This window comes from Lutjanus erythropterus, chromosome 13 (genome assembly GCF_056507025.1).
Source record: "Lutjanus erythropterus isolate fLutEry1 chromosome 13, fLutEry1.hap2, whole genome shotgun sequence".
Classification (NCBI taxonomy): Eukaryota; Metazoa; Chordata; class Actinopteri; order Lutjaniformes; family Lutjanidae; genus Lutjanus; species Lutjanus erythropterus.
This window is the reverse complement of record NC_139329.1, coordinates 22,394,487-22,413,477: the sequence shown is the minus strand read 5'-3', so window position 1 is coordinate 22,413,477 and position 18,991 is coordinate 22,394,487. Positions and strand designations below refer to the sequence as shown.

Genomic DNA, 18,991 nt, shown 5'->3' with positions numbered 1-18,991 from the left:
ACGGCCTGCAGTCTTTCTGCTGTACTGCAAAATAAAGTGTAACCACTAAAACTTTAATTTTCATCCAAATAGAGAAGGATTATGAATTGCCTTTGTGCAGAGACATCACTGGAACATTTTAATCTGTTGTACTGTATTTCTAAATGTCTCTGCCCTCTCTAGTCCTGGTGACACACTGCCTCTCACCAGAGTTACTGCCTCGTCATGCTCCCACACCCTGCACTCTGAAGTCTTCACCGTTAGAAGAGCAAGGACACACACATGAGGACGCTGCCAACATGGACACATTTAGATCAGTATCCATCATGACAGTAGGTAAACACTGAGACAGCAAACTCGATTGTACATCATGACACAGTCGCTCTCTCTAATATTCCAGCTGCTGTTTGATTTATGAGGTGGTAAACGGCTCAGTATTACACACTGTCAGCTCATATAACATTTTTCTCCTTTAGAAATCTCAGCCCCGGCCTTTTCTGTGAGTTTATTCTCACTGGGTTCTTTTGGAGCTTCTGTTTGCTCCAAAAACAAACAGAAGGTGAAAATGATCAGGTGAAAATAAGAATCTAAAGTACCTGGAAACTATGATTCATCCCTGTGATAAAGGAAAGAGCATGACACATGACTTGTTTTGGTAGATTCCAGAACAAATATTAAAAGGCCTTTTATGATAAAAATGTGAAATGTTTATTTTGTTTGGTTTATCATTATGAGTGGGTCATCAAGTAAAAGCAGACGTGGATGGTGTTTGACAATAATTTTAGGATTTGTTCTGACCTGCTCGCTAGACCAGATGGATGCGTATCACTCAGTCGTGACAAATCAGTCACGATGGCTGACTCTCAATTACGGAGAAGTGCTTTAAGGAGCCACAACCTCTATTAGTACAAGTCACACATACATTATGACGCACATGAGAGTGAAACACTGATTAAGTTTTTAAAAAATGGATTTGTGCTGCTCTTTTCATGGTTGTCATGCATACCTGGAATTTTAGCTCATCCACAAGTCAAATAAAAGTAAAAATAAAGTTTGTCATTATTTAGCTCCCACAGAAACTTTCATAGATAGAATATAGATTATTGATTGCCTAATAGATTATGTCACTCACTTGCCATAATCAGTTTAAATCTGATTCATTACAGCGTTTATGTGAATCTGCTATAATTAATATTTTCATATCAACTGGCCAAATACTATTTGTATGTCTATCTTACTTTTGTATTGGTGCCTCTGTTATTATGTAATCCCCTTTTACTGCTGTAACAGTGTAAATTTCCAAATTGTGGGTTTAACAAAGGATTATTTTATTGTATCAAAACAAAACATAACCAACTACCAATCAGAGCAATGAAAAGTGTGACGTACGACACATACAAGCCAAGGTGAGGTTTGGTCCATTTTCAAGCAGGAAAAATATGCAATGAAAGTCTAAAACTTTCTCAGATTACAGCTAAACGGGACACTAAAATCAGTCTCTGAGAACATTTGAGGCTAGAAAAAGGCAATGTGGAAACAGTCCTGATTCATATCTGGTCAGCACTGCTTATTTTTGGCAGTCTTATCTGAATTTCGTGAACCTGGTGTATTGCGCTGTCACTGACATGTGACTTTTCAGATTTGGACCACTGATGTTCCTCATTCTATCAAACCCGCATCATATTAAATAAATGATTGTGATTGGCCCAAAGAGACCCAGAACACGATGATGATCTCTCTGAATGGGAGGGTGGACAGACGTATGTGTCGGAGCAAGTAAAACATGAGCTCACAGATTCATCTGGTTCCCAGGCAAACAAATAACAAGGAAAATGAGCAAAAGTATCTGAAGTTGTCATCATACAAGCTCAGTGGATGTAAATCACAAGTTAATGCCTAATTATCCCACAATAGTCTCACTCTCCCTAAGGAGCCACAACTGCCTTAAACTGTCTGTTATCCATTAAGCTGTTCAACATTGTTAAACTCTTCTCACAGCAGAATAAAACCTAAAATCTAAAAATCTCTTTAACCCTGCTCTGGATAGACACAGTGATTCATCTCTAGTTGTCATGCTGCCTGCTTCACTGCCACACATTTAACGTACCGCACTTCTCCTCTCCATAGACAACACGTTACTCACTAAACTGTGTCTGTCAACACTGATGAAGAGATGGAGAGGGCGTAAGTAGCAGGTCTCCACCCAAATATTTAAACGGCTAATTGCAGTTATTGAAAACAAGTGCATGAGTAAAGCCAGCAGGCTGTGGAAAATGATAATGAGTGAAGCGCTCGGATATGAGCCAGCAGATACGCACTACTGTAAAGGGTGTGTATATGAGAGGGTGACAGACAGACCGGCGCGAGCTAATTAATTCAGACGGCAGGTGGAGGATGTTTTGTATTGGGTATTCATTAGCAGCCATTGGCAGGCAGGTTTCCTTCAGACACCTCTCTGAGCGTTCAGCCAGTGGCGCTACACAGGGACCTATGTAAGGTGGAGCGGATTGAAAGGTAAAGATGCCAGAGCAACCTGCATTTGTGATCAATGCTCACTCCTAATGGGAGCTGACAGTATTGATCTGACAATCTGGCAGCAAAGGAGGTGTGTGTGTTCTCCTGTGTGTGTGTGGGCCATCAGGAAGAGTCTTATCAAGAGCATCCTGGAAGCAGGTCAGTTAACTAATGTCCAGTTGAGACTTGCTGTCTGGTCTATTTTGTCTTATCTCACAGCGAAAAAGCTTTTTAGAGGCATGCATAAAGAGATAGGTGCAGGTCCACCCGCCTAAATGATGACCAAAAGGTGGAGCCGTTCATAACAGGGGTGTGTCCAGAGTGAAGTGGGGGGTGGAGATGTAATATCAAATGAATCTGCCTCTGCCAAAGACAGTGTGGGAGGCCTGTGTGAAAATCGCAAACCTAAGAACATCATACATCAACGCTGCTGACTGACGTCAGAATCTCTGGCCTCGCAGGTTTTTTGCACAATTAAATGCGTCAGTAGAGACATCTCATCTCAGACAGTGACACGTTAATGTATGCCACAGTCTTGAAATGAATCTCCACCCAAATGACCGTGGTGGTGGAACCAGCATTCACTGGTATGTCCACATTACCTTGGCAATGATGCTGCAGAGCTGAGGTCCATCCTGGGTGAGGGACAGCAGGTTGCTGATGGCACTGCCGATGGTGTGAACATTGTCCGATGACTCGATCTGTTTGATCAGGACCTGAAAGAATCAAATGAAAATTAATGAAGTTTTTATTACAGATTCAGAAACGCAATCCACACTCAGTAGCAGTTGCCTTTGAATCGTGTTTAAGTGTCCCTAAAGGGTTTTTTAAGAGACTATTTGTAGGATTTTACTGTAATCACAGCATCTCTCAAATTATTGTTTTATGAAAAGAATGGTTTCGTTCTGTTCTGAAAAAAATTGTTACAGAAGAAAAATTGTTACAAAAAGAAAATAAATTACAAAAAGAAAAAAAATTATAATGAAAAAAGAATGTTACAGAAATTTACAAATACACAAAAGTGATGCGAAAAGAAATTATGAAAAAATGTGAAAAAAAAGTTCAAATAAATAAATAAGAAAGTCTTTTCTTTTCCATGGAGCCAAAATGTACGTTGTTGCTATTTCTAGCAATATTCATAATAAGTTTTTACATCCTAGGGTATGTGCCATTTCAGTGAGCCTAAATATTATCAGTAAACAGCCCATACAAAAGGCAGTGTTTATTTACCAAGCATTGAACAATTTCATCTACACATTTTTCTTTTTAATCTCAGTGTCAAGATCTTTTATTGTTGCTTTATGTCAATTGTAGAATCATTTTGAAAGTGTTCTGCTCAACTGACCAAACTTTATCAAAGAGACATGTTGGTCAGAAACACATGGTTCATGTGTGCAGTAATGAGTGTTTAATATGAGGATTGAGTGATTAGACCTACAAATAGTCATGAATACAGCATCCATTAACTCTTTGTCTCACTCAAAGGTGATGCAGCCCTGTCATGCATGTTTACGTTTCCATTCAGCCTTTTATATTGTAAGTGAATGAAGTGGGTAACAATATGTCAGATGATTTACTCTCTCTCTCACTCATACACACCCAGTTCTAATTTTAATCCTAAAAACAAACACAACAAGCTACCATTATGTGTTAACCACCTGAAGATTGTTGAACTCAATTTTCAGCCCTTGACAGAACACATGTGGTGGTGCCCGAACAGAGACACAGAGGAAATACTGTATATGTGTTGTGTGAATATCTCAGAGCTGGAGGATTTGGTTGCATACCCGGATCTCATTGGCTAAAGCCATGTCAATCATGTTGCTGAAGGAATCGCTGACGTCTGTGAGGATCTCGTGGATTGCCTCCCTCATGGACTTCAGGAAGAATTCATCATCGGTGTGAAGGCACCTGTGGGTGAAGGGACATTTTGGATTGAGTTCCACCTGAACTTACTTTTTAAAAAAAATTTATGATTCCTATGATTGTTGCAGAGTTTTACCTCTCTGTAATATTGGTCAGCTCCATACACTTTTCCAGCAGAGATTTCTCATACTGCAACAAAACGAAAAGAAGAAACACATAATGCTCTGATAAAACACATAGTGGAGGAAAAGACAGATGAAAATAAAAGTCTTTGTATCAAGTTTGTTCTCTACAGAAAAAAACTGATGAGTGGTCAAAATGCAGTGCTTGAAGATGTTGGTAATTTGTGGTGTATTATTTTGTGACCAGAATACTCCAGGGATTCAGAGACAATAGATAATTACATGATTGTGAAGTGGTTTAATCAGAGTTTAGGTTTCATTCATAGCATTTTATAAACTGAAATCTCAGCATTTTGAGCAGCACAATATAACTGCATTTTATCTTGTGTCATGTCGAAGTTTGGTATGACAGGTTTGTAAGTCTATAAGAAGGAAGTAATCTTAAGCTGAAGCCCTATTTCCAAAATCAATAGTCACCTTCTGCATCTCAGGTGGCGTGCTTCGAGCAGCGCTGTACTCATGCACCAGTGAGCGCACATGGCAGTTCGCTCTTACGGCGGTGCTGTGGACCCTCTGCCAGCGTCCTTTCTCCAGTCGCTGGAACATCTTGCCAAGCTCCGTGCTGACCACCAGCGCTCGACGGAGGAGCGTTTGCAGGTTGTTCCTGGCCACGTGGTCCCCTGCACCGACCCCAGAGGCCACAATGAGCTCTCCCTGCTGGGCGTCCTCCTCCACCCCGATAGGTTTGGCCTGGAGGACACACATGCACTCCACCTCCGTCATGTGGCGGAGGTCCTCCATCCAACGTTGGACGGAGTCGACCTGGAGAGCCTGCATGCGAGTACTGTGGAGAAATGAGCACAGAAAAATAAATCACGTCAGAACTGGTTTATTCACTTTGGAGGTCTGTCACAGTGGTTTGAAGGTAAGACAGACCTGACTGTGAGTACAGACTAGGTCTGTATGTAACCAAATCAAAAGTACAACAAACAGAGGAAATAGATGTGGATTTAAACTTAGGATGGGGTTATGCAAGGTACTTATTAATAGTTATTGTATTAGCTAGATGCCGGTTGACAGAAGCAGAGAGGAGTGCCTCCATAAAAGCCTGGACGGAGTCAGCAATAAAAGGTATTTTAGCCGCTTAAAAAAGGTTCACCTAAAAAAGTCAGTATCAGTTTAAGTGTATGCTATATTTAGAATATTTTCACAGCTTTACTTTGCTGTCAGACAGCCTTTTCTGACAAGAAGCCGCTGTTAGACAAGCCAAATATCATTCTCTCCAAACAAGCCAAACTCCATAAGCAAAATCAGTATTTTTACCTCGCAGAACACAGGAGTTGCTGGTCTACCACTGCCTCAATCTGATAGCTTGTTTATGTGATTGTGTGACTTTGGTTGATCCAAACAAACCTTTCAAAACACCGAAATCACACAATAAAACAGACAAACTATAACAGATTCAGGCAGCAGTAGACCAGCAGAACCCATGTTCTATAAGGTAAATTTACTGATTTTGCTATGCTCTGTCTATGCCATGCAGTACATCTCAGTATGGATTCGGTCTGTTTATGTGGATCCATGAAGTCAGGTGACACAGACCAGAGTTCACTTGACCTCCATTGACTGCTATACAAAGAAAACGCAGTTTCCTGCTTCTGAACTGATTTGCTGATGGGAGATCAACCTAAATTGACTGTTGGGTTTCATAGCAGTTGCTCATTATTGAAATAAAAATCAAAAGTACAAATTACTGCACAAACAGAGCCACATGTGTGCAACAAAAGTACCGAGTATCACACAGGAAGGCTACTGTGTGGCGCAGACAGTATTGTCTAATAGCCAGGAAGTCATTTGTGCTGACCGTCCTGCTGACTAAAGCTTGACCTGATTTATAAGAGAAAATTTTAATCATCTTTGCCTCCTCCACAAGAAACAACATGCTTAATCAGTAGAAAATGAAGGAAGTGGTTACTCATAAATTCAAACTGGGTGCTGGGACAATGACAGATCATTTAACTTGGCTGTGTGCCACCCTGTACTATCCCATTAACCCTTACAGTATATCAGAGCTTATGGTATTGGCTGTGTCCTGATCCATATTGGATCTAGGAAAGTTTATCCAGATGTCTTCACCAAACTCAACAGTTTGCCCTGATCCACAAATCATTTTCTCAACTAAAAATAAAGCATATTGTTTGGAAATAAATACCAAAATTCTATATTTTTTTAAAATTTTCACATAGCTCATATAAGCTTTATCCTTAGCCTACTCTTTTATGCCAATATAAGCAAGATATACTCTAATGTATAAAGCCTTCAAATTCACATTTAAAACATGGTTGCTATTGTACGAGTTAGTTGCAAACAATTCCAAATCTATAGTATACTACAGTACTACATGTATCTTTATTGTATGTCGTATCAACTGGTGAAAATGATTTTTGCATAGGACCTGTAATCTTTAGCTTCAGCCCCAGTCTTTTTTTCTGTGCCATGCTAAATTGCAAAGAGAGGGATTTGCTTTCTTAAGTACATGTTAAGAAAATAAAAATGCATGCCATATGTGTGCCTTTAGTCCTGCAAAAATGATAATTTGAGCCCCTATATATTCAAATAAAGCCTCCATTCCTCCATCTATGCCACAAAAACGACCTATCATGGGAAACCGCAGCACTAAAACATCACAGCATTCCTGAAATCAATGATGTGTACTTGAGGTCAATTATCTGCAGATAACTGCCAGTTTCCAGTTTGTTCATTTAACCCATAATTTTCGCTCAGCATGGAGACGGTTTTAACACTGAGCAAACACTTCAATCTCTCCCTGCACTGGCCCTAATGAACACAGGCTTAAGGGGGCAAACGAGAGTCCTGCACCTAGAGGGTCTAAGCCCCCTGAAAGTGATCGGTCGATGGCTACAACAGCCACCTCTGCTTTGAGTCAACACATGGGAGAGGGTCTCTAATGAAGCTTGATATTTTCCTCTCGGCTCTCTGGGTATTGTCTGCTGTTTGTGGGAAATGGCAGCTCACTGGAGACATTGGGATGTTGCATTATTGAATATTGGTTGATCTGGTTCAAGAGAGGCTTTGTGATTGTGTTTACACTCAAAACAAACATTTGTCATTGACCAGCAAAAGCCAATTTCATTACATAATATCCTCTGGGTAGGTATAAGGTTTCAGCTTGTAGCCAGAGCTGGTGGCACGGGACTGAATCATTAGAAAGCCACAACTCCAATTATATCTAATCCACTATCAAACGATACAGAGGGCAGATGTTTACTAAGGAAAATCAATGTGCTGTTTGTTAAAGGTCAGAAAAAGGTCTCATTAAAAACTAAAGTGCATTAACACAGCTGACACGTGAACGTGAACGGCTCCTCTTAAGCTGCTGGTTTTACTAGAAAAAAAAAAAAGAAAGTACAAAAAAAGAGGAGGACATTACAACTAAAAGGTTTGTTTTACTGTATGTGGAAACTGACACAAAAATTGATGAGAATAATAAAAAAGAGTCACCGGGAGATAACTGTGGCAAACACTTTTAACATTTAATCAGTATAGCCACTGTACAGACATGTTCAGGCATTGCTGTGTCCATTATTTCCCACTTTATAAAATGCTTTCCCTCCCCTCACCCTCCTCCACATCCACCAATATCAGACCCAGAATATTCCACCTGTAAAAATTAGTGGAAACAGGTGGTTATGCTCTATAGATAGATTTTTTCACATTTCTTTCTACAATCAATTGTGTTTTTTGTTTGACTGTATCTGCCTCTTGTTCTCAGTTATCGCTGACATTATTTATTTATTTATTTATTTATCCTTTTATTTCTATTTAAAAGCTGTGTGTCACTGAATGTTTGTAGTGTCTTGTTGGCATTGATATAATTATATATACTGAAATAACAACTCAGTCACACTGACGAACATTACAAATAAATTTGACTTTCTGGTTCCTGGTTTTTGTCCAACTGCTCCCTGAGTATTTATTAAATTTTAGGTGCGCAGGGGTAAGGACTGAATTATATACTAACCTTCATTGTGTTTCACAGTTTTTCATTATTGTGAAAACAGGTTAAAGTGTATTAGAGACACACAGTGAGTTTTCATCATATATTTTTTCTTCAAACTATAAAGAAACACAGTTTTCAGGAGTAATGTACACTGGGAAGACTGCTAATCTGCTAAGTCGATTGAATTATGTGCAGTAAAGTCATTCAAGTCATTATTAATTACCTTAAATTATAATAAATAAAACTTGTATATTCTGTGAAGTTCATGAGAAAAGATTAGTGTGAAAAAAAGTGTATTACTGCTAATGGTGCGCTGATGTGAAATCGTAAAAGGTCTTGCCACAGATTACACACTTCTGTCACATCTGGATTGCTTTTTACACCAAAGTCTGGAAGAAAAGGAAAACTTAAAGAGTTCATTTCTTATGAGCACATTTTGTCCTGAAACACAGAGCACTTACTTGAAATTGCACTTGGCACTGGAATATGGAGCACAAGTGCACGCACGAGCACAGACACACACAAATGCACATACTGCATATATGTATATAAATTGTACATTCAGTCAATCATCTGTCAGGTGAGGAGGTGGAATAATGATGTAAATCTGTAGGCTGCAGAGTGAGGAAGCTCGTGGTTCAAAACTCACTCCAGCAGATAAATCTCCCTCAATTTGAAAAAGGATGAAGATGTAATTAGCTGTAAATGTAGACTAGGATAAATAACTGCACAGTGTTACACTGTTTGGTAATCATTAATATGGAGCTTGTTCTGCTAAGTGGGCTAAATGGCTTCACAGTGATCACTGTGACTTCTGAAAATGGATGAAATATGACTTTTAGCTTCTATCTCTGCGATTAAAGAAATTAATTTCTCCTAAACATTCCTTGCAAATAAAATACTACTGAACCGTGCAGCAGGTTTTTTCCCCCTCATATTCGAAAACCTCTTAAAAACCACTCCAGCGCTCAAAATGTCTCTTGTTAGAGATTAATCACACAGTGGTGAATAACACAGTGACTCAAACTAAGTGAATCAAATTAGCCAGAAAGAGCTCATGAGAGTCACAGTTGAAGAGGAGATGGAAACAGCTCTCAATTCTTAATTGGTATAATTTTCCTACAGTACACATTTCACCTATTTAACCTAAACATTTTATTTTATGGAAGACCAAACTTTATGGCACAAAACAGAGAAAATGTCCAGTTTTGTTTATCCTAATGGTATCACTTTATATTAAGGTACACATAACCACTGCTTATTAGCATACATATTAGTAACAGCTTGGCTTTTTATTAGTTATTATAAAGCTAATGCCTTATTCTACTTTTAGCAGAAAGTAAGGATGTTGTTGCACATGAATTATGATCTCTGTATGTTTTTCTCATTATGAGCCTGTTTATTATATGGCTTTTTGCTGTATTAAAGACCAGGGCCCCGTTTCCCAGAGCCTTCATAGCGCTACGTGCGTCGTAAGTTGTATTTTAAGGTCTCCCTTAAGGTTGTCCCAACTCTGGGAAACAGCCCGTAACCTTAAGGGAGACCTTAAAATACAACTTACGACGCACGTAGCGCTACAAAGGCTCTGGGAAACGGGGCCCTAGCAGATATTTATACCTCTTTGTAGGCATTATGTATTCGGGTTGTCTGTCCATCATCCGTCCCATGTGAATGAAATATCTCAAGAACATCTTGATGAAATTTCTTCAAATTTGGCACAAACATCCACTTGCACTCAAAAATGAACTGATGAGAATTTTGAGGTCAAAGGTCATGGTCATGGTCAGTCCCATTCTTGTGAACATGATATTCCAGTAACACCTGAATGTAATTTCTTTAAATTCGGTACGTGCATCCACGTGGACTCAAGGATTGACTGATTGGAATTTAGAGGTCGGAGGTCACTGCGACCAAAACACATTTTTGGCCATAGGATTTCACACATATTTAATAGGATAACTTTTTGTAGGATTTGGAATGTTCACCAGTTATAGTTACTGACAAGACTAAACATGTATATAATCATGCCATAAAATAATTGAATTGCAGGAGTTGCGTGATATAATCGATTTACTAAGTTTGAGGACGAGGCAACTTCAAACCCTGAAATTCAGACACTGAAAGATTCTTTATTATCTTAACTAGGTTCATATTTCCTATGAAAAGCAGAATCTTACGATTTTTAAAACTTTTTTCAGTTTCTTATTTCTCACTGTTCCTCAGTTAAAGGGGTGGTGGTAGATGGGGGGGGGAGTGGGGGGTGGTCAGTTTATAAAAAATATCTTAGTTAAAAATAGAAATTAAAAAGAGAGAGAGAGAAATGAAAGTACAGTAACTATACTGAACTATACTAAACTGCGCCCACTTCTGGTCTTCAATCTGAATACAGATACAGATACAGATGATGATGTGCATCTCTCCCATGTACAACAACATTTTTACTGACTATCAATAAGCAGTAACAAGGAGGTTATTGATGGAGCTAATGGCCTAGTAGTTACAGAATATGGATATGCAGAATAAGGAATAAATAAGTGCTTTTTAATAACATACAGAGCCAATATGCTACAACTATGGTTATAAGCAACTAGTTAATGGTAAATATGTGTCCCCTAATATAAAGTGTAAACATACTGAGTCTCCTCAATTATATCCAAACAAATCAAGCCAAATTGATCTCAAATGTGCAACAATATGCAAAATTCCCTTCATACCAAACCCAATGTGGCCATTTCAAACCATTTTCCACAGTTATATAACAGCATCACATAAGGATGAACCCATCTAGATTTACATGCCCATCAAGCCACAAAACCTTCCCCTCACCGCGGGGGAAAAAAAAGATGATAATAATAGGCTTGTTTTCCAAAGGAGGGGAAGCGGTGTACTTCAGCTCGCAGGGAATGACAAATATTTACATGCAGGGCCAAGAGAGGGTCAGGCGACAGCAGCTCTATTATCCCAGACAGGGATCCTGTGGAGATGAAGCATCACCTTTTCTCATCTGCTGGCAGCTGTTGGAGGAGATATCCTTGGTTTTGTTTCGTTTTTTTTTTTAAAAAATGCTACTGCAACATTTAGACCTGTTGATACCAGGCTTGGATGTCTATTAATTTCTGTGTCTGCATTTGATATCAGTAATTCTCTCTGTATTATTAGATTACAGGAAAATCTTGGTATGATTAGTGTGAGGTGATCCTATCAAGCCAAATTTATATTTGTTTCATTAAACAAGAGTGAATTAAAATTACCTGCAATTTTTAAACAAGGTATTTCTGAAATAATCTGCAGTTTCTGATCCTACGCAGTTAACAATAAAACTTCATACTACAAAAAATATAGACTATCAACAGCTGCCCTAAAAAATGTAGATGATATTTGCACCCCAGTGTCAGTACACAACTCAGGTGTATATAGTCTAGCACGACAGAAACAAGCACCCAGGTGTCCATAGCCAACAATGCTATTTGCACCCTGGGTGTTAAGTGACTGTTTACACCTGAGTGATGGAGACCAACCATGATCTTTTCCTAAACCTAACCAAGAAGGTTTATTTCCCAGATCTAACCAAGCTTATCTGTTGCCTAAACAATGCGACTGAGCAATGAAAATAATTAAATTAAAAAATAAAAGTAAACAAAGTGTTATCACTGACATGAATTGCCGAATAACTGCAGTGTGCCTATTCTCAAATAGACACTCTGATAAAGGAATCTGAAATTGGAATTGTTGTGGGTAAACATGGCATAAAACACACATAAACTAATAGGAAAAGATCCTGAACTGTTGAGAAAGATCAACACGCAGAATTCCATGACTTTTATATGGAAACATGGGGGATGTGCATAAATCTGACTGGCTGATCGGCATCAATAAAGTTGAATCCTGTTCTGATTAGGATGTCAGGCTCACTCTGCCGGTAACACATCAGGAGAGGAGGATAACTTGAGCTTTTAGATGATTCACTTTTTCAACTTTTCATGTGAGACGTGGAGTTGTTCTTCTGGATGAGTCACTGAGAGGCTGCTGCTGCTCTGACTCTTCAGCTCCGTATTCGTCTGTCTCTGAGCTCAACCCCACATTTATGAAACAGAGAGGTCTGTGCCTGCAGAGTCAGTGCTGAGCTGGTTTTAGGGTTAAGGTTAGAGTTTGAGTTAAAGGCTGTAGTTAGACATGCAGTTGTAATGGTTGGCTGTGTGAGGCTTTAAATACTGTGCATTTACAATATGATACTGTGTCGATTAAATCTGGGTTTAAATAGCTTAGTTTGATGTGTGGCTTGGTTTACCAATCCAAAACGTCGGTATTTAACTTCCTGGCACTGAGACTCAACAATCAACTATTTTTCTGGTGCGTTTAAGAACAGGTCGGACAAATCCTACCTATTCATTTCTACCTTTAAGTACCAAATCTGTAGAAGTCACGTACAAGCAGACAGCACTCACAAAACTTAACAACTGGTAAAAATGAAATGTTAAACAGTTTTTGGTTTGTTTGAATGTGTTTGTTTTTACACTTTAACATGCAACTTAAACATCACACACACACAGAAATCAAGTGATAAAAAGAAGCGTATTTGCTTCATTCATATTCTTTTGGCCATAAAAAGGTTTCAGCCAACTTTTTTAACAGACAGTGCAATTTGCTAAAAATAAGCGGTATTTAAAATGTCTTGCTATTGAAGACAGTGGCTCATCACAGACACACTAGACTAAAGGAGGTGAACATTTTCTCTTCCATTTTCGGGTGTAAAATGTCTCTCATATTAACCTCACAGCTCTCTCTGTGACATCCGGCTGCTTTAAAGATTGAATCATCTTCTGACAGCCTTCCTATGCTGAGGGAAACCCTCGCCAAGCAAAGAGGAAGAAAAAAAAGTAACACTTGGTGTGGCACTAATATGAAGCTCTTACAGAATCCCTCATCACAGGGTATGAGTCAGTTTGTTTGAGGCTAAAAAAAGCAACCACGTCCACATGAAAACACACTGCGAGCATTAACCTCTTAGCGTGTGCTATCTGTGGTCATTTGCTAATAATCCCGTCATGAAAATAATTAAATTAAATGACCACATAAATGTGCTTTAACCACAGTGATAGTCTCATCCTTGCTGACATACCGTGCAGTACGAGCTCAGTGTGGTGCTGAGCAGCAGACGGGCAGGTTTCAAACCCAGCGTCAGAGCACCTGTTGTCACTCAACTGTGGCAGTTATTGGACAGCAGGAACTAGTTTGCTCTTCAGGGGTGGTTTCCCATTACCAGACTTGTTCTACATGTCGCTAGAGACCTCAGGTGATACCAGCACTATGTAAACACCTCACAGATCACAAGCACAGGTTGAGTAATGTCTGCTTCTCTTTGATGAATGGTTTTGCTACACCTCATGCCGCCCTGCTGCTCTCGACTGCAAATGATCTCGCTGATGTTTTGAATTAAAGTGAAGACGCCCTGTGTGGCTCAGTCGGCCTGGTCTAATGAAGGTGTTTGAAATCAACGTGTCTTAAAATACGGATAATGTGTTCTGTGGACAGTTATGGACTTTGTGGAGGAAAATACAAGAAACAGGGATGTTTTACACTGAGTAGGTTAAAATGACATAATTTGATTGAGAAAAATACTAAAAAAAAAAAAAAATAGACATGTCTGAGTTCCAGCTTGTGAGAATTATCTGCTTTTCTTTGTTTATGTGATAGTAAACTGAAAGTGTCGGACTACTGACTGGAAAATTAGCAATTAGATGGTGTCTCCTTGGATTTATGGCATGATATTTTTTGACATTTTGTAGGTCAATTAACTGGAAAAAACAGGCAGAATACTTGCTAACTAAAACAATCAGTTGCAGCCATCATTACATTTTTTTTTTCCCACAGTACACCAACCGTACAAACACTAGCTGTTAGTTAGCAAGCTAGACTGTGTGTCTGAGGTCAGTTTGTGTATCTACTTTAGTGGCTACTGAGTCTTAAAGCTAAGGTAGGTAATGTATTTGTATATGTCATCATGTCCAAGTCTCTAACAAGAAAAAAAAAATTAAAAAGAAAAGGTATTGTAAGGTAAGTGTATTTTTTGTCAAGATTGATCACATTATTGTCTGATTCCAGTGAATAACTTCCAGTGAGAAACTTGTTGTCCTCACTTAGAAACTATTTAAAGAGGTTTGCAGTAGATTGATAGAGAGCTGAACATTGTAATGTCAAAGTGAAGTTGACTTTTGACTTTTTGGATATAAAATGTCATCACCTCATCACTTTATCCTATTAGACATTTGTGTGTAATTTTGTCATAATTAGAACAAAATCTTGAGTTGAAGCCAAAAACATGTCTCATGAGATCCCAGTGACCTTTGACCTCCAATATCTATGCAATTCATTCTTAAGTCCCAGTGGAGGTTTATGCCAAATTTGAAGAAATTCTTTAAAGGCATTCTTGAAATATCACATCCACGAGAATGAGATGGATGGACAGCTGCAAAAAATAATCCCTCCAGCCATGGCTCTTGCCAAAGCGGAAATCAAAAAACATAAACAATGCCAAATTAGAAACAAGCTTAAAGGAAAGTAGCTATAACTTGAGTTCTGTTATTTTCCTTCAGACCAAGTCTTTGACTAGTTTTCTACTGTAATGCTCCTAAAATTGACTTCACATTCATTCTTACCACACCATAATCATAAAACAAACTTGTTTTACTTTCCAAAACTGTCTGTTAGCTAATTTTGTCACATAACGATGCAGATGAAAATGTGTTGTATTTGTGTTAATGGTAGAGAAATTTAAGTGTCCACAAGACAAATGTGTTTAATTGGATAAGAGAGCGGCATGTTCGGGGTTATGCAACTATCCATATTACATATATACATATACAGTGAGAGGTTTTGGATAAAAGCCTTAACCGAATGTTTTAACACATCTGGCACTGTCCACCGGCTGCATGGCCAAGCAGCTTGTTTGGAAAAGAAACCCAGCAACATGTGTTAGTCCAGGCTATTATTCCTGTTGTGGATCTGACTGGATTAACTTCAGAGTATTCTCCACACAGCTTTCTGATAATATAAGCAGGCTGGAGCCCTTCATGGTCGTCCAGTGTCTGGTTTTCATGAATATCACAGCCTGACGCCTGATGTCACTTATGAACAAATGGAAATCTTTCTCAAATACCACAACAGAATTGCAGGCCAGCGGGGCAGAGTGAATGGAAATGTGGGCAGAATGAGCTGCGAGATTTTGAGGACCAGACCATTGTGGCTTTGGCTTTGACTGAAGGAGGAAACAAGGACACTCTTGTCCCAGAAGGAATTAAATATGGAGGCATATATTCAGAGAGACTAAATAGGATGTTCATGCATTCCTTTTCAGCTCAAAAAACAAAATATTCCTAAAGAGAACTCTCTGAAAACTTTTTTACACAGAGCTACAGCTCTGCTGAAACCTGCCTCGCTGTCTGAGAGGTGACAGATGGGCTAAGAAAATGGTAAACGCATATGGTTAATGGTACTTTTGAATGTCTATGTCACGCCTTGATTTTCCGGGCGAAGGTCAAGTCTGTGCTCCTCCCGAAGTAGCAGCATGGTAAGGGGATATTGTGGCCTCTGACTGGTACAGTCGAATCCTGGCAATGTGCAAACATCTGAGTCCCAGATGTTTCAGACGGCCTCTAATGTGCAGCCAAGATCAGACTCACCTAAAGCAGCACACTGAGTCTGTTTCTCTCTTGTTTTCTGTCTTTCTTTCAGTCTAACCAACTCTAGCTTAAAGGGATCATTCGAATTATTTGAAGTTGTATGAGGCACCAATCAGTCAGTGTATTACCTACAATAGATGCCAGTCAGCATGTCCCCAGTTTGGAGAAACAGAGAGGGGCACTAGCACAGAAGCTAAGCAATGTACTACTGTGAATAGGAGCAGCAGTAAGTCTTATTTAGGCCAATTTAAAAACATATTATCAGTATAACTATTTACAGTTAACTGTAAATATCTCTCTTTCAAAAACAACCAAACTCCATAGGCAAAATCAATAGTTTTACCTTGCAAAACACAGGAGGTGCTGGTCTACCTCTGCATCAATCTGTTTAGACTGTTTGTGTTATTGTGTGACTTCGGTGAAGCCAACCTATGCTTTTAAAACACCAGTGTTGCACAATAACAGACAAACTAACAGATCAAGACAGCAGAAGACCAGCAACCCATGAAGTTTGGTTGGTTTGAATAGAGTGATATTTTGCTTTCACAATGCCATTTTCTTGTCCTGTCTGAAGCAAGGTAAGGCGATGAAAATATTGTAAATATAGCAATAGAACTGCAATTGTTAATCAATTAATTGATTATTAATTGACTACTAAATTAATTACCAGCGATTCTGATAAATGATTAATCATTTTAAGTTATTTCTTTTTAATAAAACATGTCCAGATTCTCTGATTCCAGCCTCTAAAATGTGAATGTCTTCTGTTTTCTTTATACCCCTATGACAATAAACTGAATATATTTGGGCTGTGGACAAAACAAGACATTAGAGGACATCACCTTGACCTTTGGAAAACAGCAATCAACATTTTTCACCATTTTCTGATCATTTAGAGACCGACAAGTTAATTGATTAAGAGAGAAAAGTAGCAGTCATATAGTGAGTCATTTAAAAGCCTTCATATTTGAGGTTGCGTCTCCCCTAAGAGTTCCCATAGAGTTGTTGGCACAGCTCTGTTTTTGACATGTGGGAGAGGAAATAAAATGAAGCTGTTGCTGCCGTTCAAAGCACAACATCTCCATGTCGTTTTATTTTCCTATTAAACACAATTTAGTGACGAATATGTGTTGCCATGAAGAAGAACCCTTTAGATGCAGCTACAAAATCATCGTCCACCATGATGTTTCACTGTGGACTTCGTCATATTGGTCCAACCCAAGAATACACTTAAACTGATATTGAATGAATTTTAGGTGGGACTTTTTTAAGTGGCTAATATGCCTTTTGTTGCTGATCCTGTTCACTGGTCCACTGCTGGTGCTCCTGTCTGCTTCTCCAAACTCTGAGTGTGTCAACTACCATCTATTGTAGGATAAGTACTTAATACAACCCAACATCAAATAATCCAAAATATCCCTTTAATTCTTTTCATTGTTTGTTCACTTTCTCCGTGACTCACACTCCTGCCCTCACACATGCTTGTTTACATGCATCAAAGGCATAAAAAACCCTACTGCAGGCATATGTGTGAGAGATTATACTGTGGATTCTCTCTTTCTCTTTTTGAGTGTCTCAAACCATCTCCAGCTGACACGCCTCTCACTTTGTTCCATTTCACTCTCAGTCTCACACTCTTTCCCTCACATCAGCACACCCACACTTATGCAACTTCCGACATGCCTGCATGGATTGCAAACACAAATCTGCAGGGTAAAACAACAAAAAAAGAAAAATGCACAGACAAATGGCGGCACAGAAACTTGGTTAACCTGCTGGCAGCGTCACGACTGAGCCTCTTTCGGACTGTAACCTGAGGCCTGGATTGTCCAGATATGCCAATTTGGGCAAAGCGCTGGTGCTGCTGTGGAGATGTTGATGTCAACTGAGTGCATGTGTGTTGTCTGAGTGCGTTCCATCTGTGTTTGCAATTAATTTTAATACAATTCAGTCATTTGGCTCTTTTCATCAGTAAATTTACTGACTGTCACTGAGCCATGTGCTGCACAAACAGGATTTATGTTTGAATGTGTATATGAGAGACAAAGAAAGAAAGAGAGGATCTATTTGTGTCTGTGTGTGTGTCTGGTTGCTTATGTATGGCGTGACAGCTGTACTGATCTGATCTCCAAGGGCATTCATTACGCATCTTCTGCGACGCTGTGTAAGCATTTGTAAACACGTAACTGTCAGAAGATATATATTCAAATTTATTATCGATGACTGAAATACACTCCACCACAGCAGCTGATGAAGAGGCTTTTCCCATTAAAAAAAAGAAGCATCAGCATCTGACACTTAGTATTTCACAACAAGGACATAAATCACTGCAGTGTGTCTCCAAAAGGGACTTTTCTGGAAGTTAGGAGCAACAGTTTATTTTAAGATTGATAGCCATGACGGTTTGAAAATACACAATGTGTTTTGGATGAGTTTTCTTTGGCCCTAATCATGAAAAGGTGAAATAAAACATGAAAAAAGGTCGTGAAATGTCAATTAAAGCAAAATATAAACTCCTGAAGGTTTTTCAGTTTATGGTTCAACAGTTCAGAGTCCATTTTCAGTCAGATCTGGCAGGTTTGTGCTCCCTGTCAGCATTTCGTGACTGCTTGACTTCATGGAAGCTGTTTTTACTTCAGTGTCTGATTATTTGGTATGTGCACACTTTGACTTTTTGCATGTCAACCACACGTGTCCAACAGATTTTTCAACGTTTTTGGTTTTAATCTCCGGCTTTTATGTGCTGATACACACCTCAAATGTGGAATCCACCTGTGGACAAATGTTTTCAGGCCATGTGTGTGTGTGGC

General features: G+C 39.0%; 1 protein-coding gene across 1 annotated transcript in view; it reads right to left on the bottom strand.

The window, feature by feature from the left end:
• insc (INSC spindle orientation adaptor protein) overlaps nt 1-18,991 on the bottom strand; it is a 62,090-nt gene that overhangs the window by 18,022 nt on the left and 25,077 nt on the right. Inside the window, exons 3-8 of the mRNA XM_084735037.1 lie at nt 18,757-18,789; nt 17,970-17,977; nt 4,959-5,325; nt 4,496-4,548; nt 4,281-4,404; nt 3,096-3,209 (exon numbers count right to left, since the gene is read on the bottom strand). Coding sequence (XP_084591163.1) covers nt 3,096-3,209; nt 4,281-4,404; nt 4,496-4,548; nt 4,959-5,325; nt 17,970-17,977; nt 18,757-18,789 — 699 coding nt within the window. The remainder of the gene's footprint in view (nt 1-3,095; nt 3,210-4,280; nt 4,405-4,495; nt 4,549-4,958; nt 5,326-17,969; nt 17,978-18,756; nt 18,790-18,991) is intronic.